Below are 25,843 nucleotides of genomic sequence, written 5' to 3'. Positions count from 1 at the left end.
TGCTTTGCACTGCAGGAAGGAGCAGCCTGGGAGGCTTCCTGTCACGTCTGGGCTCTTCCCTTCGGTCCCCTCACGTTCTCCTACCAGATCAGCCCGCTTAGGTCTCCCGAGAGAAACGCTTACCCAGGATCTGAGTGCCACCTGCTTCGCCTTCTCTATGACAGGAACATCCTCCTCCTGGTCTTTGCTAGCCGCCAGCCTTTACCATCTCAAGTCCCACCATCAGCCGGAAGTCCAGTGACCCCTCTTTTCTCTGTACTTTAACAGCAAGATTGATTCACTTATGCACCATCTAATGATGAACTACTATGTGTCAGTCCTGCTGGACAGACACGTGGAAGTAAAGCTATCATGATCTTTATTCTTTTCTTTCTTCTCTTTTGCAATGGTATCTCTCACTACGTTGCCCAGGCGGGCACTGAATTCCTTCGGACTCAAGCAACCCTCCAACCTCAGCCTCCTAAAGTACCCTCAGATGTGCAAAACCATGCCTGACTTTATCTTTGTTCTTTAATAAGCTTCATATGCTATAGTGGAGTGGTGTCTGCTTATTTTTCTTGTACATATATGAACCGATCCTTCCAATGGCTTGAAAACTTCTATTGTGAGGGACAATAATGCTATTTCATATGACCAATGCCCATCACAGTTGGTCAGGCAGAGAAAGCTGTTGTCTGACTGGATAACCTCAAGTTCACCTGGTGTATATGAGGCCACATGATTACATTTAAAATTTCTTTAGAATTCTGTTTTTGAAACTGTCTCCATGACACTGAAAAATCTACGACTCAACTCAGAAGCACTCATCTGCAGATTCTTTTGTAGTCTGGGCTACATCTTTGGGATTTTTAGGAGAAATTGTTATTTAAATGCATAGGTTTTTTTGTTTTATTCCTTCTAGCAGTTGGAGATCTAATACAGAAGTATCAATTCTTAACTGGAAACAAAGCCAAGAGAAAGGAAGAGATTAAAAAAAACCTCTAATTTTTGTAAGAATTTTAATTCTTAAAGATTATAGTAGTAGCATGAAAAGAAATAAACCACAAGGCGAAAAGCCACCACCCAACAAGAAATACTTAGTTATGAAATAATTAGGAAAAGATAAAAATAGACGTAAACACTCTGTCTCAAGGCAGAATTAGAATTATCAAGTGACTGCAGTGCTGGGAAAACGATGAACCAGATCTTACTCTTGGAGACCTTTCTTTGCCAAAATTCTTAATAAAAAGGATCGGTATTACATGCAACTTGCCAAGTGTGATTTCACTCTGACTGATGCTTTCTCTGTCTCCAGCAGTTTTGAGCCCACAGGCCTGTGCTGTGCTTCAAGCTCATAATGACTCTCATGAGTTCTCCAACGAGCAGCCTTTCAACCCGGGAGTCACTGTCAATGAACAGCCTTAAAAGGCTCTTAGCCTGGGATCAGTGGATCTCCCCAAAAAAGACCACAGGAGGGACCCAGGGGAGTCCATGTGTTTTTATGTGAGGAAAAATCCTTTGTATTTTCATTAAGTTCTAACTGATATGTAAGTAAAACTCAGGGTAGTATTAGCAGCCCTTGAGACTTTTTCACCTATACAAACTGCAAATATATTCTTATAATGCAGTCGTTAAGTATATTTTGAAATATGTGTAATAACTGTTAAATATCATTAGTAACTACTTTGCAGTTATTAGAACTACTTGTTATTTAATGTTAATAAAGAAAAACATGTATGTTATAATATTCTACCCATTAGGTTTTCAATTTTTTAATAATTATACATGTCAATATAATTGGTTGCCTTTATAATTTATATATTTTATTTTATGCATTTAAAAACATGCTAAGCAAGGGTGTTAAGACTTACCAGCCTGACAAGTGTGTCTGGGACCAAAAAAAAGAAGAGGAAGGAGGACCTCATTCAGTTCTCCTCTTTGCCATCTGTTAACTGATCACATGGGTGGGAAGGGGTGGAAAAACGGGCTCCGGCCGGAGTTACACCTATGGGGACCTCCCCAGGGTCTCGGAGCCATTTATGTGTACTTCTCTCGTCACATGGATCCTTCCATTAAAGGAGAGAAGAGAGTCCAGACTCCTTCCAAACAGTTCATACCGTTCTTATTTGGTGTAGCAGTAACAATAATCGCATGCATATATTGCTAAAGCTTCTACTACACCCTGAAGGTAATTGTCAAAATGACCCACCCTCAGGATAACATTAGTACATCTGTGTTCTCATTGAACTGTAACTCCTCTAAAGGGAAGAGCAAACGGGATTACATCCACCTCACAGATGAGAAAACTGAGTCAGGAAAGCCCGAAACCTCACAGTTGGTCAGGATTAAAAACAAGAACCACACACACAAAAACCAAAAAACAACTAAGGGACATTATCATTTCCACTTAGCAGCGGCGGAAACAATCTGAGAGGTCCAGGAAGTTGCCTGCAGTGTCTGAACTGGGATTTGAATCCAGTTTGGTCAGTGTCCAAAGCCTTTGTGTTTTCTGCTGTGTCCCCATTACCCAGCTCACTAGTCCTTGCTCCAAATGCCAGAGCTGAGGATTGTTAGAAGGACACTCCCCCACCACCTTCCTGGGGAAAGCTGTTGGTTCCTCTGTTCCAGCATGCGCTGTTCTCAAGGGAGAGGAAGAGCAAGCATTTCCAAGCCTCTGGCCCTGCTCCTGTTCCCTATCTTTGGGACTTTCGAATGCTGTCTCCCCTTGGGAACGCTGCCCACTCCCACTGGGGTTAAGGCTTCCTCTCTCTCCTGGGCAAGCTTCTGCACACAGCCTTTCCTGAAAGCAACCTGTGCTGTCAATCAGATGCTTTGCTGGGAAACAGGAACCGTTATATCATGTACATATGCTTTTCAAATTTTATAACCAAACCTGATTAATGGTCAGAGCTTGCATATCTTATTTACCATTCTGTGAAAACAAACTTTATTATTTATTTATAGAGGGGCACAGAGGCATTTTCCCCTGTTGTTTGTTCTTGCTTTCTTATTTGCTGTTGAACTACTACAGATCACAAACCAGGAGCATGTTGCTAATTCCATTACAAAAGCAAGCAGCAGTGGGAGTCCTTGCACTTTTAAAAAATGCCAGGCTGAGGAGGGCTGGAAACTTGTCCAGCGTGTCCTCAAAGCGCAAGTCCTTGTAGGCTGTGTTGACTAATGACCCCTTTCTTTCGGGAAGCGCCTGATTCGTCATGGTGGTGATGCCCTGTTCCATCTGTTCCACCTCCAGTGAGGCTGACAGCTCTCATTTCGTTCCTGTTCTCGCTTGTTCCCTTCTTATTTGCAGACTGTTCTTACCCTGTGTTTAAGCTCTGAATATTTGTCTTTTTAAAAGTTATTATAATGAAACTATCACTTATAAAATCATGACTAAGTATATTTTTCAAACTATTTGCTTATCACAGCCATTTAAAGTGACTGTTACATAGTTTTGCCTTCGTTCTGCCCCAAATCTTCACTGTCATGGAACAGTTAATCCCATTTAAATGTTTACAAAAGATGCATTCTTCTAGAAAGTTTGCAAATTATTTTGGGGGCTCCAAAGATAAACCCTAAGGACAATAAACTAACTTCAGTTTCCAGAAACAAACCAACGTCCAAAAACTATGAGTGCAGCAACCCCCACCCTTCAAAAAAAACCCTTTATCTCGGTCAACTTTCTTAAAAATCTAGCAAACATTCCTTCTGTTCACTTGAAATGCAGTTATGCATGATCTGATACGTTCTGAAATCTTTACTCAGTGGAGCTAGAGTTCACAATAAAGTTAAACTGCTCAACATCTGCAAGCAGAAAAGATTCATGTATAATATTTGTTCTCTTTGTCATAGTGGTTTAGAAAGACGTGAGAGAACAACTGAAGTCCAACCCCTTTCCTTGCCTCTCTCCTGGCCCCGTCTTTCCAGGAACTTCCACAACTTACAGAACCTTAGCCTGGCTTACTGCCGAAAGTTCACGGACAAAGGTTTACAGTACCTGAACTTGGGGAAAGGATGCCACAAGCTCATCTACCTGGACCTTTCCGGCTGCACCCAGGTTTGCCTCTCAGTGTCCCCTTCCCTGCAGCAGGCGAGCGTGTCCTCTGGAGGCCGGGCTGCCTGCAGCCCTCATGTTCCACAAATGCTGTGCACAGCCGCCCGCAGCAGCACGCTTTGCAGAGGTTTTAAGTTACACGGCTGGCCACGGCCGCCTCAGCTCTCCTCAGGGTTGCTACTATAGGCTCCTGGCTTCCCTCCACCGGGTGTCACATCCACAAGCAGCCAGAGCTCATTGGAGGAGACGCTGCGCTTCGGTGGGGACGCTCCCAGCATAATTCTGAGACCAGAATCCAAATCTTGAAAACTTTACGGTTGTTACTAAGATACGGACAAAGGAGGAGAATGACTCCTGAAAAATCAATTTGCTCTCACATTTAAAAAGCACGCTTAAGTGATAAAAGTGAGAAAGCAAATATGCACAATTGGGACTTGTTTTTAAAACTGCAGAGTTCTTGGGCTAAATACCATGAAGATTTAAGCTGGAGGGATCAGGACCAGGAAAGCTGGGCAGAAAGCAGGGTACAGCTGTGTTAGGGCGTGGGGCACTGGAAGGAGTTACTGATAGCTTCTCCTCTAATGTTGAAAGATCCACGTCATAATTCTTTTAACTTGGTCTCTTCCACCTCTTGGTGTATTTTATTGATATCCACGTCACAGCATGTTCCTTATTTAAAAGGATAATGTAACAGCACAGGTGAGAACTTGCTGAACTGTTGGCAGTGAGCATTTATGGAGCCATTACCACATGCCAGCGCTGGGCTGAGTGTGCTGCACAGATGGGCTTGTGATGCAGCCTGCATGCATTTCTGATGGCCACCAGCGAATGAGTAAATTGCCCAGTTTACACTGCTGGTGGAGCGCATGCTATCGATAGTGACCAGCACCTGTTGGTGGCTACCAAGGCAGGCAGGAGGACCGGGGAACACAGCTGTGGGGCAGTGTGAGCTTGTCCTCTGAATTCGAGTTCTTACCTCCTCACCTGGTCTAGTTCCTTGCTTGTCAAGAGACAAATACCCAACACCCAGAACTCTCCGAGCAGAAGTTTATTTTGACTCATAGTTTGTAGAGGTTTCAGTCCATTGTCATCTGGCTCCAAGGCAGACTGGCACGGCAGAGGGGCACAAGAGAGAAGAGCTGCTCAGGGCAGGGCGAACGGGAAGCAGACAGGAAGGGAGGAGCACAGGAGGAAGATAAACCCCTCCGGGCCATGCCCCACCTGCTAACACAAGCCAGCTGTCAGCCCCGCAATTCTGTCACCTTCCAAAGGCCCAGCCTGTGGGTTCATGTGTTTGGGGCACATCTGTTTGTAAAACAAAGCACCACCCTGCTGCCAGACCACAGCTTCCCAATGCCGGAGGGTGCAGAGGAGGGAGAAAAAAAAAGTCCTTAAGCCAGGACTGAAAACGCTTGGACTTGACAGGTCTTTAAAACTGGCTTACTAATGTGTAGCTTGCTAAGTAGCAACATCTAGCAGGCTTTATGACAGCCTTTACATTCCCCTCCCTCAGCTTGGCTGAACTTTGGACAGACTTCTTCCCCACTAGGCCCCTGACCTGCCTTTTCTTACAGCATTAACTTTAGAAAACTTGGAATTGTACATTCTTTCTCTGCCTCCCTGGAGATGTAAATCTTTTTTAAAATGTAGTTTTAAAGCCCAAAACTGTTTCCTCAAGGACTCGGGAACTATCCCTTTGATGTGTAATCATCAAAGAAGGTGGCCCCATGTCTCCCGGCTCCTGGTTGGGGATAAATTAAAGTGCTTAATATTAGTGCAGATCTCACTGAGCAACTTTGCTACCCATTCCCTGGGGTGCTTGATAACTGTCCCCTGGTGTGACTTACCTCCGTGTGTTCTTCGGTTTCCAAGAGGTAATTATTGTAGCAGTACACACACACACACACACACACACACACACACCCCAATGTGAGCTTTCCATCGCTGTGACAAAATGCCTGAAAAAGTCAGGTTTAAGGAAGAAAGTACAGCTGGCTGTGGTGGCACACACCTGTAATCCCAGCACTCGGGGCAATTTAGGGACTTAGCAAGACCCTGTCTCAAAATTTTAAAAAGGCGGGCTGGGGATGTGGCTGGAAAGGCTTCGGGTTCACTCCCCAGTGCTGGAGGAAAGACTTAGTTCACAGCTTGGCCTGTCATTTCTGTGGGGAAGCAGCGCCCCATAGCAGGGAGCGTGTGGCAGAGCAAACAGCTCCCCTCATGGCAGGCAGGAAGCAGAGGCAGGGAGAGGGGTGACAGGCCCGATACCGCTTTCAGGGGACCCTGTGACTTCTTCCAAGAAGCCTCACTTAAAGGTTCTCCTCTCTCTCCCCCTTCATCCTTATAATAAATATTTTTCAGACACAGTAAAGTCTAAATCAAAACTTTAACATCTGTGATCTATCATAGTCCAAATGTACATGCATGTTTTGTCTTTAAAGTTTGAGCCAATATTTAATACTTTAGAATTTTTACCAAAAAAAAAAAAAAAAAACCATAGATTTTTCTTTGGAGAACATGGGAAGAACGAGCTGAATTTGGCCTGCATGTCTGTGTGACAGCAATCAGCACAGCCGAGTCAGCCTCACCCCCAAAGGTGGAGCTCTCCTGCTCTATCCACAGCCCCCCACAGGAGGTGACACCCAGGCCAGCCTTCACCTGCAGTGCCAGCCCTCAGTCAGTGTGTTCAGTGTGAGTGTGAAAAGGAGCATACTTTTCCTAACTGTCCTTTAATTTGTAAATCTCTAACCACAATAGGGTCAGCATCTCACATCTCTGTGTGGAGTGGCCTCAGTTCCCTTCATCCCTCCCTCTTCCCTGTGCCTGGTAATTCAGTAGACTTTGCTGTGCAGCTCAGGCACCAGTTCAGACTGTGGCAAGGAGGCGGGCTCCTTCTGAACCGCAGGTCTCAGGCATGCGGTGCATGGGCTGCTGCTCCTGCGGTGAGGAGGCCCTGTTTACCTCTGATTTCAAACCAGGAATCTGATGACTCACAAGTTTTAATATTTTCTGCTGTAAAGAAGAGGCTCTATTTTAGAAGCCTGAATCTATTTTTGAAGCTTGAATTTCATATTAGGAAATCATGTATTAATATATCCAGCCAAGGACCAAGCTCCTGATAAGACAGAGACAAGGCAGTGATGGGGAAGCAGCTCTTTCAAATATTCTTATCAAACCATCAGAACCAATAAGAGCTCTGACAGTGACTATTCTCAGTGACAGAAATTGAGAGACACAGAAATTTTGAGTTTCCTCTGTAGTATTGTGCAGGAGATAAAAATTCTCAAGGAAAGAAACAAATAAGAGCCTCTATTTTATTCTATACTGGATTTGTTTTCTTTTGTTTTGTTCACTGTGGAGCTCAGGCACCCACAGCAGATGTAACCATACTCTCCGGCGCTTAACCGGGTCCACATAAACAAAAACTGCCAAGGGGGAAACTTAAGGGAAGAGTTTATTTATACCACGCTGTGAAAGAATTTCAACCATACTTGTTAGAAAAAGTAAAGAGATGGTGGAGAATTACAATGAAAAATGAAAATCAACTATGTGTGTCTCAGAAACAGACTCCATGCTTTAGGAACTGGGAAAACACCTTAGGTTCAGCGAGCAATGGAACAGGTTTTCCATGACCGTCAGGGCAGTGCATGCACCTGTGCGTCGCCCAGTGTCCATGGCAGGGTGGGACAGCAGTGCTGTGCTCAGTTTCCCCTCCGTCATGCTCAGCTCACACTCAGCACTGCCCATGAGTTCGTTGTTCCCCAGAGCAAACCCTAGCTTATCCTCGTCACTGTGGAGGGTGATCTTCTTTTAGCTTAAAAAAGAAAACTTCACCTTTTTCTTGTGTTACATGGTGAATATATGCAAATTTGAAAACATTCTCAAGCAAAAAAAATTAAAATTAAATTAAAATTGCTTGAAATTCCGCCACACAGAAATAATAAGTGTTATTACTAACTCAGGGAATGGCTTTTTGATCTTTTCCCTATGTGTGTGTATAGGTCTCTTACATTCACCCAGATTATATGATATATGTGCCTTTCCTCTAATATTTGACAAAGTGTATGTCTTCCTATTTCATTAAATATTTTTCTATAACTTACAGTTAGTAGCTTTATGGTATTTTATTCTACCAGAATATCAGTATTTATTTAATCATTCATTTTTAGCCTACCAAATTTTATAATCATAAATACCTGAGATGAAAATTCATTTATGATCATATCTTTGTACACATACAAGTTTTTGGTATACCTTTTTAGAAATGAAACGGAGGATACAGTTAAGGACTCTTTTCCTCTGCAGAAATTAGCAATAAGCATTTAAGTCAGCTTAGATTCTCTTCTGCAGTAAGTAGGTTTTCTTAAATTTCCTTCTTTCAAATATTCTTATCAAACCGTCAGAACTAATAAGAGCTCTGACAGTGACTATTCTCAGTGACAGGAATTGAGAGACACAGAAATTTTGAGTTTCCTCTGTAGTATTGTGCAGGAGATAAAAATTCTCAAGGAAAGAAACAAATAAGAGCTTCTATTTTATTCTATACTGGATTTGTTTTCTTTTGTTTTGTTCACTGTGGAGCTCAGGCACCCACAGCAGATGTAACCATACTCTCCGGCGCTTAGAACTTTCCCCATCTGCCTGTGCAAGGCTCCCCTCTGTCTGGTTTATTCCCTTATCCACACTTCCCACTCCCTTTCTCCTCACCCTTTCAAAGCAGCCTCTTCACCTAAATCTCTGCCCCTTCTCCTATTTTTCTCTTATGGCTCTGTGTGTGCACGTTTTAATCCTTATAAATGATATTGTGCTACAGATCTTGCTTGTTTCTGGCAGTATCTCTAAAAGTCACTTCCACTCCCTTCCGACCTCGTATTTATAATATATACATATGAACTTTCACATACATTTCTCCAGACATATGTATAATACACATATATGAGTTTTATTATGTATGAAATACATATTTGTATGAAAAGTATCTCCAATCCACACTTTTCAAATTTTGGCTCTTAAATTGTTGCTCTGAAAGGAAACATTTGCTCTACCACTGCCATCCCAGATCTCAGCTACCAGCAGCTCCATTTTTAATAGTTACTTAGGCCAAAAATCCTGGTGGGATGTGCTAATGGCTTGAATCGTGTGTCCCTTAAACTTATGTATTGAAGTTCCAGCCACCGATACCTATTCCCTTGGGCAAAGTTATTGCAGCTGTCATTAGGTAAGATGAAGTCATTAGGAGTGGGCCCCAATCCAGTGGGCCTGGTATCTTTACAAAGATACAAGAATACGGGAGAGCTGGAGACCATGCACCTGAAGACAGCCTGGCCGGCTTCCCGTTGACTCAACCAAAGTAAAGCCTTGGGAGGACGGAACTGCCCTGTAATCCTCCCGCCCTCTGGTTCCTCTGCAAAATCATTCGTCTGACTTCCCTCTTGCCGGTTCTGCTCCAGCCACACTGGCTTCCTGGCTGTTTTTACAACCCACCATCAAGCTCCCTTCTGCACTCATTGTCCCCTGGTGGGCTGGCCTTTTCACAGACACCTGCATAATGGCTTCCTCCAAGTCTTTCCTCAGTCATCTCGCGAATGGCTGAAAATGGGAATGCTCCAAAGAGCCGTATTATTTCTCTGTTCATGTCAGAGTTCTCTAAAATACGTTCTTGTTTCCCTCAAAACTTCAGAATGGAAACTATAGGTAGGCTGAGGGTCCTGGAGCAGAGGACAAAGCTATTCTACTTACCCGTGAGAAGGTGCGGGTTGGGAGGGGAAGGATTCCTGGTTCTCCGTTAAGCCCTTGGTCTTCTGTGAACTCTGAGGATTCCCCTGGGACACTATCCTGGGGTGCCCACTTCCCTACAGATTCAGGTATCTTCCCCCGGTGTGTCACAGAGGTTAAGTTGCTGTGCAGGAAGGCAGGCGTGGGACAAGCTCGGCCACTCTGGGAAGGGAAGCTGGGGCCCAGCCATGCCCAGGCAGAAACGCAGATGCTGGGTCCCGCACCTCTGAAGGTGGAGGGCGCAAAGAGCCTTCCTCCTAATCAGCAGCCAGCCTGCACCTTCCTTCACGCTGCACTCTGTTGCATCGCAGCCCTCTCTCAGAAGCTTTCGTGGCCCCACCTTTTTGCACAGCCCGCTTTGTTATGTGTCCCTTCCTGTGTGCACTTCCATCGTGTGCCGTCCCCAAGCACTGTACGCATTGAGCATGGTCTTCTGATAGTCTGCTCTGCTCCTGGTGTGAGCTCCTTGACGGCAGAGTCAGTACCCTGGTCATCTGCACATCTGTATCTTTATACACAGTGCAATTCATAAGCCAAGGAAAAACATTGATTTTTTTGTTTTATTTTAAAGATAGTAAAATCCAACAAAGTGAGACAGAACCAAGCCAATCAAAACAAAGCAGCAAAATTGGTATAGAACTTCAAAGCAGGATACTAGGAAAACAACAAGAGCTACCATAGTATATCTTGTTATCTCACAATAGTTGTCCACTCCATCAGGTACAGCAAAATCAAACCAAAGCAAAACAGAACAAAACCAATCAAAACAGAATATTGAATAAAGTAAAACAATTAACCAGAACAAAACAAAACCGTGAGAACAGTATTGGATTTCAAAGACAAGATAGAAGGAAATTCCCTATATTTGCTATATTGCATACTGTCATCCTCCTAAGAAATGCTGACCGCTGACCCCAGACCTACATAATCAACCAAACAATACAAGCATTTAGTTGCTTTAAGCACCTTAGTTGCTGTCCACTCAGCCTGTCCTCTGAACCTACTGGTTGCTTACGGTTTGGGGGGGAGTTGTGTTTGATTCCTAGCCCACGCACAGGCAGGCTCACGGGAGGTGGTGGCTTTTCTCTTCCTGGAGTCCACATGGGTCACACAGCTTACCAGAAAGGCTGGCTGGTTGGCTTCCTGCTGGGTCCTCGAAGTCCTAGCATGGCCGATTCTCAGGAGGTACTGACTTTTCTCTTTCTGGAACCCGCATAGCTTGTACGGCTCCCACGAAAAGCCTTGATCTTGATCAGTGTTGATGGATCAGTGAATGAAGGAGGCCTCGGCCACTGAAGGCACACGAAGTCAGGTGCTTTAGGTGGGAGCTAGGAAGCTTCTGCGGAAGCTGAGAAGTTGGCTACTTGCTAGAGCTATGCCTAGTGATCTTTTCTTGGTTACAGTTGATGCGAAGATTCCTATAGAGAGCCCTTCCTGTTCCCTCGTCACTGTCTAGGAAGTTTATATTTGTAATCCCATGAAGAAGTTATTCGAATCTTAGTGAATTAGATCCAATCTACCACTACCATCGGCATGTATGGTGAGAAGAAAGACATTAAGGCATATCTATAGTTGTGCAGAGACAAGAGAGTACCAAATCCAGCTAGGGTGATGGCTAACTAGAACAAAGGCCTCGGCCTAGGGCTGAACCCAGGTTCTATTAATTCATGAAGAGGGAACTAACTTGGGGATTAGCTCCTGTAGTTGTGGCATGAAGCACATGAGTGCTGTGAGCTGGGCTAGATAAGAGGCCTGAGGTCACCTTTGCAACATGCAAAGAGAAGGATATGCAGAAAGAGAAATCTGAATAACAATTCGAGGCAGTATCTAATGTTTCAGGGTTGGTGCTCAGGGTTGGTGCGTAGTCTTGTATGCCCTGGGAAGTCGTGGCCTCTTATCTCAAGGCTTGATCCCAGCCAGCGGGGATGGGGGTGGGGTGAGGTGGGGGCGACTGTGTGGAGCATGGCTCTCCCTGCTGCCCGACTCACACATGCTTCTTGGGAGCCATGGGCAGGGCAACACTGAGCTGTCACATTGCTTCAAAGACTACACATCAGCACCTTGGCTAGACCGATTTGCATGGCTTAAAGCCAGCTGAGGGGATAAGCAAAAGTCCCGGCCAGCTCTGTACATATCAGTACATGGAAACAGGGCCAGGTTTAGCCAAAATGTAGATAATTGCGCTTTTTTCAAGGAGAGTCATCCGGGCGCTCCTCCACAGATTCCTTCAAATTTATAGGGAGAAAAGAGCCTAGAAAGCTGGGACTAAAGTGAAAGTGTTTTTTATCAATCAGATTTCAGCTGCTATACTCTAGTCAACGCAAATGAAAACAGATGGCATTCCAGACATGTTCCAGTGATTGCAGAGCTCAAATGCAGTAGATAATGGTTTATTAGTAGTCCTTAAACTGTTAAGTCTCTCTGGGACCGATGACACTTAAAGGAAGGCTGTGCAGACTGCAAGCTGAAAGATCCCGGTGCTTTCAGTGCTCCCAGGCTGAGTGAATTCCAGCTTCCCCTTTCAGAGAGACAGAGATCATGCGAGGTCTCACTTACTCACCCCTGGGGTTTGTGGTGGGGGTGGAGGAAGGCCACGCAGGCACAGCCAGGGACGCTGGCCAGGCTGAGCGGAGCTTGCAGGGGCGAAGTGAGACTGGAAAGGGGTTCTTGTCTTTTTCTCTTTTCTCTCTTCTCCTTTCCTTTCCTTTTCATTTCTTTTCTTTCTTTCCTTCCTCTCTTTTTCCCTCCCATCTCCCTCCCTCCCTTCCTCCGTCCTTCCTTTCCAGGTATCAGAAGAAGTCACTCAGATGAGCCCAAAGGAGCCCAAAGCTAAAATCAGATCTAGAGCATTCGTAGTCACCCCAGCCATGCCACTAACCAGTTTCGTGACCTGGACAGTTACTTGTTTGCTCTGCCTCATTTCCCTCCTTTGCAAGACGGTTAGGCTAGGCTAGGTAACCTCTGAGTTCTTTTTCCAAGGTTTGGAGAAAACAATACTGAATTTGATTTTAGAAAGGCTTGATTTGAAGTTCTTATGATACATCTGTGTATAAGTGACAAAGAGGTACGGTTCTTGAAATTAGAGGTCTGGTTCTTGGAACAGAACTGGGAGTAAAGACGTAGATTGAGGAGTCTATCATAAAGGTCAGCTAGAGCAATGAGCTTTGTGATCAGCTAAACTGCTAGTGAAGGAGCAGACTATCAGAATGAGTTAGTAACAGTGAAATTCAAAGTTATAGTGCACTTAGATTGGCTTGGTTCCTTTTTTCTATATTCTAGGGAATAATTAAGGACAGAAAAAGTCCTGCTTTTTTATTGTTTGCTGAATTGCATGATGTAAATCCTCTCACCAGGGCCCACTTCAGACTACCAATGAAAGGTCCCTGGACCTTGAGCTGAGAAGAGCATCACCAGCATTGTTGCGTAGTATTTCACCTCAGTGATACAGTAGACATAAATATCTTCAAGTGCATAATAACGGCACAGCGGCAAAAGGATTAGGAAGTGAGGAGGTTGGGTATGTGCTGCCTTTGTTTTAAATGTAATTTATTTAACTCAAAGTTTACACGATTTAATTTTTTAAATGGCTGTGTTCAACACTGAAATTCTAACTATTTTAACAATCAGATTTAACTTGTTCTCACAAGTGACATGAGCTGGCTGCACTTCTCCAAACATTACTGAGACCAGGCTCTTAACCACCAGCCGAGCACTTGTGAAAATATAAAGTGCTCTACTGAAAATAGTGAAAAACAACTTGTTTTACATCTGACAGAAGCATGTGGTCTCAAGTACCATTTAATAATGAGCTCTAGCGGAACAGCTGTCACAGTCAGAAAAATCACAGCTATTCCTGCGGTTCTGCTTCAGGTTTGTGTTGTTGTTGTTTTGTTTCCTTTTAGTTTTGAGACAGGGTCTCACTGTGTAGTCCACCCTGGCCTTGAATTCACTGTGCGGCCCAGATAAGCCTCAGACGCACAGTGACCCTTCTGCCTCAGCCTCCCAAGTTCTGGGATTATGGCCACCAAACCTGGCTCTAGTTCAATTTTGGTGCTCAGTTTCTCTAGTTTTTTTTTTTTTTTTTTTTTTTTTTATTTAAGGAGAAAAAAAGAAAAAAAACAGAAAAAGGGTACAAGTTATACAGAATTTCAGAAAAAATAAACAGTAGGAAATCACTAGTTAATTACATATTGTCATCTTAGAAATAGTTGTTGAAGTTACAAAATTAAAGCATATAGAGGGGACTTTCAAACAGTGAGACTGCAAACAGTTTTGTTCAATGATCCAACAACACTCAGTAATATGGTTTATCTATCTTATACACTTAAATATATATGCAGTTATATCTTTTAGAGAACTTTCTTTTCCTTTCTTTTGTACAATGACAATTACACATTTTGGGTTTTATTGCTCCTACAGTTCTTTTTTTTTAATTTTATTTAAGGAGAAAAGAAAAAAAAACAATGAAAGGGTACAAGTTATACAGATTTACAGAAGAAAAAATTGAACAGTAGGAAATCACTAGTTAATGGATTACATATTGCCATCTTAGAAATAATTGTTCAAGTCACAAAATTAAAGCTTGTAGAGTGGACATTCCAACAATGATACTGCAAACAGTTCTGTTCAATGATCCAATAAAACTGCTCCTACAGTTCTTATTACTATTTTTTTTTTGAAGAGAGTAAAACCAAATGTGACATACCAGGACAGAGTCAGTCAAATCAAAAGGATGGACATAATACATCATGTAAAAACAAAATACAAGGTGATCAACAATGGTTACCATAATGCTTCTTCTTATCTTAAAAAGAATTGCCTATATCATCAGTTATAATAAATTGAACAAAACAGTAAAGAATAAGACCAATAAAACCAAAACATTGGAGACATAAGAGGACTTCAAAAGAAGATAATAGTCAACCAGAATGGGCATCACAATGAATCTTATTGTCTTCATAGTTGTTGCCTATACTTTCAAACTTGGTACTATCAAGCATAACAGAATAGAGGAAAATCAGTCAAACCAAGATGGTGAGAGCAATACAGAGTTTCAAATCAAGTTAATAGGAAATCAAAGTGGGTTACTATAATATATCCTGCTATTTTTTATTTATTTTTCCCTTAATTAAAAGGATAAAAATGAAAAAGTAGATAATAAAAAGGAGATTGAGATAAAAAAAGAGGGCATAACAACAAAACAGCACAGGTCAAAACATAGCCATTTAAGCAAAATAGTGTTTCACCACAAGATAATCTCCACATAATAGTAGTTACCATAGTGTCTTTTCCCTTAAAATCTTTGGTATAACTTCCTATACTGTAGCATCAAACATATCAAGACAATGTAAAACCATTCAAGAGAATGACAGTATTACAGGGTATTTAGAATCAACTAACAGAAAAATGAACAATGGTTTCTGTATAATCTCCTTGTCTATAAAAGTTTTTGTTTATATTATCATATATAATAAAATCCAATAAGATACAACACGTTAAAACCGATGGAGACAGAAGAACAAAAGCTTGATGGGACTTCAAAACAAGAGGATATTAAATCACCACTACCTATTATGATGTCTTGTTTTCTCCAAAATAGCTGTTCCTACCATCCAACCTTCTCTGCCTCATTTCTGTTGAGCTCTTTTTCTGTCATTAGTTGTCAGCTTGTCCTCTTCATTTTGCTTTCTGCTTCATTCATTGTGGCCTCTCTGCCACTGTTTCTGGAATCTTGGTACTTTTCATTTTTAGAATATCCTGCAGTAATCTCTGTAGAGTTGAATTGGTGGTTGCAAATTCCCCTAGTTCCTCTTTATCCTGGAAGCACCTTGTTTTTCCATCAATTTCTAGGGACAGTTGTACAGGATATATCAATCTTGGCTGGAGGTTATTATCTTTCAAAGCTTGAATTATTTCCCCCCACACTCTTTGTGATTTGATGGTTTGTGCCGAGAAGTCTGCTGTAATTCTGATGGGTGTTCCCTTGTAAGTGATCTGTTTCTTGTCTTTGACGGCTTTTAATATTCTGTTCTTATATTGGATTTCTGGAATTTTGATTATTATATGCCTGGGTGTAGCTCTTTTGGGTTGTAGGTGGCTGGGGTCCTGTATGCCTCCTACATCTGAGTATCTTTACCTTTTGCTAAATTAGGGAAATTCTCCTGGATTATTTCTGTGAATAGCTTTTGTAGTTCATTTGTTTGAGTCCCTACTTCTTCTTTTATGTTCTTAATTCTTAAGTTATAGATCCTCTTATCATCTTCTAGTCTTTATATTATTGCTGTTTGTTTTCTTGTTATTTTTAAGAAGTTTTTCATTTCATGCTCCCACCTTACAAATCTGTCCTCCAGTTCTGATAATCTATCCTTAGTTTCTTTCAAGCTGTTATGCCAGCTTTCAATAGAGTTTTTAGTTTCCTGGTAATCTCTTTGAACCTGCTTCACATACTCTATGTTTTCTCTATTTTCTCCATCAAACAATTCTCCCCTTTTTTTCTGTTCTTCCATTCCACCATCTGTTTTTTCTTGGGCGGTGCTTAGCATTTCTCTAACTATTCTACTTATTTCTTGCTTTATTTCATTAAATACTTCATTTTTGAACTTGTCTATGAGGCTCTGGAGATACCACTGTATGTCTACAGGTGCTGTGTCTGATATTGCATGTTTTCTGTCTTCATTCTCTTTTGCATTTACCTGTCCTGGATCAGTGTTCTCAGGATTGGGGACTGAGGACCCTTTCTTGTTGCTCCGTTTTCCCATACTTTTTGTTCCTTCCATACAAGCGTATGTAGGAGGCCCAGTTTTTTTTTTTCTCTTTGTCTGTTACAGTTTGTTTGAATCCACCAGGTAGGTGTTCCTGCCCACTGCAGTGTACTAGGGAGACACAGATCTGGGCAGCCTCTGCTGGGCCCGCCCCTCCAGGCCAACCTACTGAATGCTTCACTGCTAGGGTGCACTGCCAGGCGCAGGAACCTGACTTGGGCTAGCCTCCTGGATCTTAGTCCGTGGCGTCACCAGGCCAAGCACTCCCCACCAGTACCGCTTGAGAGGGGAATATGCGACTAAAGTCACTGCAGGGCCCTGTTCCAGCTAGTCTGCTCGTTCCCAGAATGTCCTCTGTTGGAGCCTCCTAGTCTATGAAAGGGTCCCCATTTCTCTCACTCACCGCAGGCCAATGTAGGGCTCCCTGCCAGTCCTGCTCTCAAAGCCGTTTGGTTCGCCGATTCCAGCTCTCAGAGCTTTTGAGCATCTCTCTCTCTGCCATGCGGATTGGGAGGCAGTAGTGGCAGCAGGAAATTCAAATCACAGCTTCCAATGGTGCGGGATCCAGCTTCTACACTCAGATTTTACCCGTTCCTGTTATAGCATCAGGATTGCATTTCCAGTTGGTTTCTCTCAGCTTAGTTCGTTCCTGGATTGGCAGGGTACATCTCCCCTCACGTAGGACTCCTCACAAGGCACCGCTCCTGGATTCTAAACTGGTAATCTCAGAGAGCCTCCATGGCTGCTATTTGTCTGCCACGTTCTCCCGGAAGTCCCAATTTCTCTAGTTAAGGACTGCTTTTTTTTTTTTTTTCCAGCTGACCACTATGCTTTACTGCTCAGGAATCTTGCAATATCTTCTCTACCAATATGAGTACTTTCATGTATTTTTAAAAAATTTTTATTTAAAGAAAGGTTAAACAAAACAGAAAATAAGTAGAAATAATACATACGCTTAGAGAAAAAAATAAACAGTAAGAAATCACTAGTTGATGTTTACATATTGTCGTTTTACAAATAGTTGTTCAAGATACAAAAACGGAACATGTAAAGTAGGAATTCAAACAGCGAGACTGCAAACAGTTCTGTTCAACTGTCCAACAAAAACTTAGTAACATGGTTGTCAATCCTATACACTTAAACATACATGCAGTTATCCATATCTTCAATTATGTTTAGATTAAACAAACTAAAGCAGGTTAAAATCATTCTGAACAAAGAATAATAGTGTTGCTGGATTTCGCGTCATGACACTCCATGATCAGCACTGGGTAATGTAGTGTCTTGTTTTAAATTTAATTTAAAGAAAAACTAAACAAAACAGAAAATGGGTAGAAATAATACATAATTTCAAAGAAAAAAATAAACAGTAAGAAATCACTAGTTGATGATTACAGATTGTCTTCTTTCAAATAGTTATTCAAGATACTAAAGTGGAGCATATAAAGTGGGGATTCAAACAGTGAGATTGCAACCAGTTCTGTTCAACTATCCAACAAAAACTTACAAATATGGTTATCAGTCCTATACACTTAAACATACATGCAGTTATACATGCAATTATGTTGACATTGAATAAACCCAAGCAGGCTAATATCACTCTGAACAAAGAATAATACTATTGCTGGGTTTCACATTATGACACACCAGGATCAGCACTGGGTATTTTAGTATCTCTTTTTCTTCAAAGTATCTGTTCATTCCATCATGTATCATAAGATCAGTTCTTATAAACTGTTTATAGATTTTACACATGCATGAGTCTTAACATGTATTTCTATCCTTTCAATAGTAGAGGGAGAAACAAAACAAAGCAAGGCAAAGCAAAACATATTCCTATAAACACATGAAACAAAATAAACATATAAGACCGTTGTACAAAGCATTCTCCCATGGTTCCTGTGTTGTCTCTTGTTATCTCCAATAGAATTGGCTATATCATCAGATATTGTATAATTGAATATATCAGTGCATAACAGTATTAATAAAAACACAACTTTGTATATAGTATAGAACTTCAAAAATTGGCAGTTATCAAACCAGAATGTGTATCGAAGAGTCTTGTCATCTTCACTGTAGTTGCCTATACTCTCAGACTTGATACTATCAATCATGTCAGTTTTGAATAAAATCTTCTCTGCCTCATTTCTGTTATGCTCTTTTTTTGCCATCAGTTGTCTGCTTATCTTCTTTATTGTTTTCTGCTCCATTCACTGAGGCCTCTCTGTCACTGTTCCTGGAATCCTAGTACTTTTCTCTCTCCCTAGAATGCCCTGCAGTATTCTCTGTAGAGTTGGATTGGTGATTGCAAATTTTCCAAGTTTATCTTTGTCTTGGAAGCATCTTGCTTCTCCATTAATTTCTAGAGATAGTTTAGCAGGGTATATCAATCTGGGATGGAGGTTATTTTCTTTCAGGGCTTGGAATATTTCTCTCTAGGCTCTTCTTGACTTGATGGTTTGTGCCGAGAAGTCTGCTGTTATTCTGATGGGCCTTTATCTATAGATTATCTGTTTCTTATCTCTAACAGCTTTTAATATTCTGTTCTTATATTGAATTTCTGGAATCTTGATTATTACATGCCTGGGTGTAGTTCTGTTTTGGTTGTAGGTGGCTGGAGGTCTGTATGCCTCATATATCAGAATATCATTTCCTTTTCCTATGTTTGGAAAGTTTTCCTTAATTATTTCTGTGAATAACCTTTGTAGTTCCTTTGTTTGTACCCCTGCTTCTTCATTCACATTCTTTATTCTCAAGTTATGGATCCTTTTGTCATCTTCTAGGCTTGTATTGTTACTGCTTGTTTCCTTGTTATTTTTAAAAAGTTTTCCCTTTCATACTCCCACATTGCAAAACTGTCCTCCAGTTTGGATAATCTATCCTTAGTTTCTTTCCAGCTGATTTGCCATTTTTCCATAGAGTTTTTATTTTCCTGGTAATCTCTTTGAATCTGCTTCATGTATTCTATATTCTTCATCAAATGGTTTTCTCCTTTGTTTGAGTTCCTCCCTTCTTCCATCTGTGTCTGCTTGAGAGGTGCTTGGTATCTCTTTTATTAATCTTCTTATATCTTAATTTAATTTGCTAACTATTTCACTTTTGAACTCATCTATGAGGTCCAGAATATATCTCTTTATGTCCACTGGTGCCGTGTCTGATATTGCATGTTTGCTGTCCTCATTCTCCTTTGTATTTACCTGTCCTAGATCCATGTTCTCAGGGTTGGGACGGGGACTTTTTGTTGTTGCTTCTTCTACCTATCTTTTTTGCTTCTTCCAGGAGGCCCCAGTTTCTTTCTTTGTTGGTTACAATTCTTCTGAAGCATGCTGGCTAGATGACCCTTCTCACTGCAGTGTGCTAGTGAGTTGCAGACAGGGACAGCGTATGCTGGCCCCTCCCCTCAGGATCAGTCAAGCTGCTATGCCCTGCACTGTCAGTCAAACTTCTGGGGTTTCCCTGGGTTAGTGTGGTTAGTGTGCACCACTGCTGTAGGGACTTGATTTCCGTTAAGGAATGCTTTAACATGCTTCTTTCTGAACCTGTGTTTAAAAATTGTAGAATTTATGGAGACTTTATCTAGCTTATAAATAGGACATGTATACACTTAAATACCTCTATGCTGACCACATTGAAATAAAAAATAAACATAACAAATACTTACTGTTTAACATCTATGGCTTACTATAATCTCTTTGTACACAAAACATATAAACATTTTTATTATACTAGTCAAAATTAAACATCTGGCATCAATTTTTAGATTTTGATGAATCAGATGCCAAAATGATGCCTCTCAGGGGACAAAGATCATGTTTCCCACTCCTGAAGAAAAGGTTTTTTAAAAATCTCATGTTTCCTGAAAGCCATACTTAGGTTTCTTTTCACTTCCCCATCTCAGGAAGTGACTTCCACATAGAATTTTATGCACTGTTCTCAAAACTCGATTTCAACGTTTGGACCAGAGTGAAGCATGCAGCTGTGAAGCCGCCATCCTGCTCCATAAATCCAGGCAATCAGAGTAGCTCTGTAGATCCCTGCTTTGCAAGGGGAAAGAATTACAGTGACATTTCTCTGGGTTGCTAGGCGACAAGGCTCCGTTGTGCTCCAGAGGGGGAAGGGGCAATTTGAGACTGTGTGAGGAGAACAGGAAGGGTGCCCTGGAAGAGAAGGACCAGCATTTGGGATGGCCCCTGACTCTGGCCCAGTTGCAGTCCTGGACCTGGGGCTGCAGAAGGAGAGAAACAGCTGGAGGCAGAACGGCTGGTGCCCACGGGCCCTGCCCCACTTGCCTTCTAACTCTCCACTCGCACTGGACAGTGAATCTCTTCCTCATATTTGGTGGACAATGATTTTAGACACACTTGGAAGTTTTTGGGACTACTAATTCTGATATACACCCCATAAACAATTTAACAACAAACGGGGCTATTAATGGAGCTCTGCCACAACCTCCTTGGGTCAGCTCTGCATGAAAGACAGCAGTGATAGACATGCTGCCCATGACCTCGCCTGAGACTGACTCTGTGTGCAGGTCACTACCGCAAGAGGCAGAGAATACACAATGCGGGCTGTGGGCTTCTAGGCTCTGCGGAAGAAAGATCCCTTCCTGAGGTATGCGGAGCACAGCCCAGGAGAAACTGGAGGGAACAGAGAGGTTTCCCACTGTCGAGGTGGAAGCAGCCAGGAGGAGTGGGAATGGATAGACCTGGAAACCACAGATAGTCCAGAGAGGCAGGGTGGTGGGACCATAGAGGATGACCACCAGCCCTCGTGACATTCAGGAGCCCGCAGACCCTCTTAGCACAGGTGCTGGGGACTGTGGCTGCTGCAGGTGCATTTGTGTGTAATGAAACAGCATTCTGTACTGCTCGCTGGGAAAGCTTTGCTTTTCCCTCCAGTGCTGCTTCCCATTTACTAAGCCAGAATCCTAGAGGACCCTAAGAGGTAATGAAGGATGTACGGATTGGACCAAAGTCATCACAGCACTGGATCGGTACTGTGGAATGGGAGAAACCCCAGGACCCAGGACAGGAACAGAGTGTGGATGTTTCTAGCTGTTGTGGAGGGTCTGTCCCTGTGTTGTCCAACTAACTGATTCAGAGATGTTGTTACAGACGAGGAATGGGGAGTGGAAGCTAGGTAATATTTGATCCCTGAAATGCCAAACTCCTTTTTTCTGTTGCATGGAGCAGCACAGAAGGGACTAAGCAGGTCTCTGGCACCAAGCACTTTGGTCTTCATTCGTTATGGCTCACAGACTATTTCTTGCACACACAGTGCTGTGCTGTCACGCTGATGGTTGCAGACCCACCCAGAGGCAGCTGGAGAGAGCTTCTCTGCTGTGCCCAAAGCTTCTCTGGCCCCATCAGCAGCAGTAGCAGCTGCCTGCAGGGACTTGACGTGTAGACAAGACTGGTGAGACCGGTCCCCGCTAACTTCCCAACCAGTGGGGGCTTCCCCGGCAAAGGACAGGGGGACAGGACTCCAGCTGCCATCAAAACAGAAGCCAGAGTCTCCTCACCACTGAATGAAGAGAGATTCAGACCCCAGCTGTTATAAGATGGAATCTTACACAGGAAACGCACAGATATCAGCTGTGATAAGCCCTGGCATTTTAACAGGGCAAAACATTTTGCTTTTTCTTCTCTGGCAATTTTTAAAATTTGATTTATATCCCCCATTATTTCAGTGAAGAGAAAGCACAACTAATGGTCGGCCTGAAAGATTCTGGCAGGAATATTTGAGTCATAAAATATTAGCCAAACATCTTTTTGGCTATTCTAATATAAACTCTGTGGGAAACTCAGCACTCCGTGCCAGGACAAAACTCAGTCTCTTCTCAGAGGTTCCTTCCCACTCCATTGCCTACAAATGAATCCCATTGGTCAATAGCGCCAAGTTTTTGGCTCTGTTGCAGGGAATCACCCAGCTGTGGTTGCTTGTGGCTGTCATTTTTTTCCCCTTACTAAATATGTTTCCAAGACAGCAAGAGGGAAAAAGTTGTTCATTTTGTGGAAGTCCATGTAAAAGGTAGCAGCGAGGAGACTGGAGGAGGGTCGGGGTCAAGGCAAGAACTTGGAAGGGTCCCCAGCCTTGGAGCTGTGTGCTGTGAAGGGATGAAGTGATGCTCAGTGCTGGCTCCACCACTGCTGTGTGGTTCAGAACTGTTCAGTCATTCACCCACTCCTGTCTCACACCCTGTGTTCAGCACTGGGTAACTCAGAATAAACAAAGAATATATTCTTGTGTTTGCTACTTTTCTCATTGCTGAGACAAAATACTTGACACCCAAAGTTAAAGGAGGGGGAGGTGGGGGCTGGGGGTTTAGCTCAGCGGCATAAGCACCTGCCTTGAAGCAGGCGGTCGTGAGTTCGATCCCCGGTACCGATAAAAATGAAAAAAGACCAAAAAAAAAAAAAAAAAAAAAACAAAGTTAAAGGAGGAAAGGTTTGTTAGGTTCACAGTTTGTGGAGGTTTCAGACTATGCATGGCTGGCACCAACGCAGGCTGGCTTGGCAGAGGGGCATCACAGAGGACAAATAGTTCCTGGCACTGCTAAGATAGCAAAAGCAACAAGGAAGAGGTGACAAACCTTTTTTTTGTCTCTTATATTGTGTCCAGGCTACTGGGATTATAGTGGTACCAAACCAACCAATGCCCTGATCCAGCATCACCCTCCCTTAACCCCAGCACCCTTAACCCAGCATTGTACGGTATATCAATCACACACTCCAGACTCAGCCACTTCCAAAAAGCCCCATCAAAAACTGCATGAGGCTTTGGGGGGACATCTAGACACAAACCACAACAGCTCTCAATCACAAAATTTCTCTGAATAGTGTGTCTTTATGTTTGCAATGTGAGGAATAAGCAAGCTGCAGTGAGTTAGGGTCCTTTATCCCTCTCTGTAAGTCCTTTAGTGCCCAGAGTAATAAGAGGAAAAGTAGATCCAATATTACATAACCATGTTTTGTGCTAGCTGTTTTTATGTACATGACCTCATTTTATTTTCTCAAGAATCTCTTAAAAATTATATAATGCTCACTTACAGCTGAGAAAATAGGAAGAGGAGAGTCGATCCGCCTTTGTTAAAAGTGAGAAAGAGCCGGAGCCAAACCCAGCGCTGCCAAGTCTGTACCAGCGCTGCTCCCTCCTCCTCACTCCTCCATGTTTGTACACATCCATCGTATCACTTACAGAAAATGTATTTAAGACTGCTGGGCAGTACAGTGCAAACATCTCTCATTCTTGCTTCTGGGCTTTCACTAGTTTTTCCCACCTCCTGATCCACTACACTTCTCGTTGTCCCCTAAGGATTGTGTGCCACCTGAGCCACGCCAACACTCCGGTGGCTTTGCCTCAGCCATGCTTATCTTCAGCTTGCCTGTGGTGATATTCTACACTCTATCTTAGACTTTGTCCTACTCTTAAATCTAATTCATTAGCTCTTTCAACACAGTAAAAAGTTTTAAAGGGTTTATGATCATCTCTTGGGAGGAAATAAGACACACACATTATATGAAAGAGTTGTGGCCCATTTATTTGTTGGCATTTTCCTGCAAGGAGAGGTCTATAGCAGGAGATGGTTTAAAAACTGCTCAAGGATGTCTTTATGCTGTCTTTCCCCAAAAGATGTCATTTTCTGTTTCTCTTTTTCTGGTTATACATTGTCACTATAGAAGGTTCACAAAACACAGAGAGTATCCCTGTTCAAAAATGGTCACTGTTAACCTTTTGGTGTTCTTTATGCTACAGTTAATTCTGTGCTATGGTTAATTTAATTGTTTTATGCAAAATAAGCAGTTAGTACCTACATAACTTTATAGTTTGGCTACTCTATTGGCATCCAGTTGTTTAGTCAAACAGTCTAGTGCTGCTATAAAGGTGACTCCCTTTTGTCCTCCTCCTCCTCCTCTTCCTCCTGCTCTTCCTCTTCCTTCTCCTGCCCTTCCTCCTCCTCCTCTCTGTTCCTTTTCTTTCCTCCTCCTCCTTCTCTTCCTTGTCCTCATCCTCCCTCCTCCTCCTTCATGCAAAACATTTAAACAAATAGACTTTGACTAAAGTAGACCACCCTCCAACAATGCACATGGCCTCGATCCAGTAAGTTACTTCTTCAGAGTAAAGACTTTTCCCAAAAAAGAAGCAATTCTGGCTCAGGACTGCAAACTTAGGATTCAATACACTGTTAACCCTTTCCTGATTTTGTAGCCTCCTAGCCTGCTCTGCAAATTTCATATTTTCTATCCCTCATAATCACACAAACTGATCCTTAACGTAATCTATATCTACATAATCCTGCAGTTTCACTTTCTCTGAATTTCCTACTGTACTTTTCCTCTGCTCACCCATTTTCTCTGGGTGAGCACTTCTCAGACTCGTGCCTGTGAGCACTTCTCGGACTCAGGAGCTTGTTCAGGCATAGCTGCCACTTTAGAGGGTGGTGGGCTGGGGGCCTGCAGGTCCACCCAGCTGCCGGGAATGCCACACTGGATGGTAAGGTTTTATGTAACCAACTTTAGAACTGCCCTATTAAGGTGGCTAATGACAGCTGAAAAGAAAGAAATTGGTTACAAAGCTATAATATTCAGAAGAATGTGGTACTGGCATAAAGATAGACCTATAGGCCAATGGACTAGAACTGAGAATACAGAAATTCATGTATTTATGGCCAATTGATATTTGGTAAAGAGTTCCAAGACCATGTCATAGGGAAAAGAATGCTCTCTTCGACAACTGATGCTTGGACAACTGCATATCCACAGACTGAAAAAGTGAAGTTGGACATCTACCTCACACCAGTATGAAAATTAATAACAAATGGACCAGTGCCCTTAATATAAGAGCCCAAATGATAAAATTCTTAGAAGGACACTGGAGGTAAACTTCATGACTTTGGATTTAGCGCTGGATTCTTAGTTATGACACCAAACGGATAAATGATAAAATAGATGAATTTTTATTAAAATTAAAACTTTAGCACATAATGGACATTATTTTTAAGATAAAAAGACCAGCACAGAGAATGACAAAAATAGTATGCTGAATATGTAAAGAATTCCTACCACTGAACCATAAAAAAGACAATTCAATTCTAAAATAGGCAAAAAACCTAAATAGAATTCCCCAAAGAGACAAATGCTAACAAGCATATGAAAAGATGGTCAATATAATTAGTCACTGACAAATGCAAATCAAAACAATCAAGTATGAAGTCAACCTACCAGGAAATTTTTGAAGAAATGGAGACATATTCGCAAAAATGTGGCAGAACTGG

General features: G+C 42.3%; 2 protein-coding genes across 4 annotated transcripts in view; one reads left to right on the top strand and one right to left on the bottom strand.

The window, feature by feature from the left end:
- The window catches only part of Lrrc17 (leucine rich repeat containing 17), a 28,994-nt gene extending 24,717 nt beyond the window's left edge, over positions 1–4,277 (bottom strand). Inside the window, exon 1 of one of the 2 annotated variants that reach the window (XM_013152449.2) lies at positions 4,013–4,277. The gene's annotated coding sequence lies outside the window, so the exon portion shown is untranslated. Of the gene's footprint in view, positions 1–3,976 lie in introns of both variants that reach the window. The other variant, XM_003469809.5, reaches the window with a different exon arrangement.
- Positions 1–25,843, top strand: part of Fbxl13 (F-box and leucine rich repeat protein 13) — a 203,177-nt gene that overhangs the window by 103,268 nt on the left and 74,066 nt on the right. For both annotated transcript variants that reach the window (XM_063237737.1, XM_003469858.5), the window contains exon 12: positions 3,907–4,036. In XM_063237737.1, coding sequence (XP_063093807.1) covers positions 3,907–4,036 — 130 coding nt within the window. The remainder of the gene's footprint in view (positions 1–3,906; positions 4,037–25,843) is intronic.

Source organism: Cavia porcellus, unplaced genomic scaffold, assembly GCF_034190915.1.
Source record: "Cavia porcellus strain 051 isolate PalLab524CR breed Dunkin Hartley unplaced genomic scaffold, mCavPor4.1 scaffold_2, whole genome shotgun sequence".
Taxonomy (NCBI): Eukaryota; Metazoa; Chordata; class Mammalia; order Rodentia; family Caviidae; genus Cavia; species Cavia porcellus.
The sequence above is the reverse complement of the archived record's forward strand: the minus strand, read 5'-3'. Positions and strand labels throughout refer to the sequence as shown.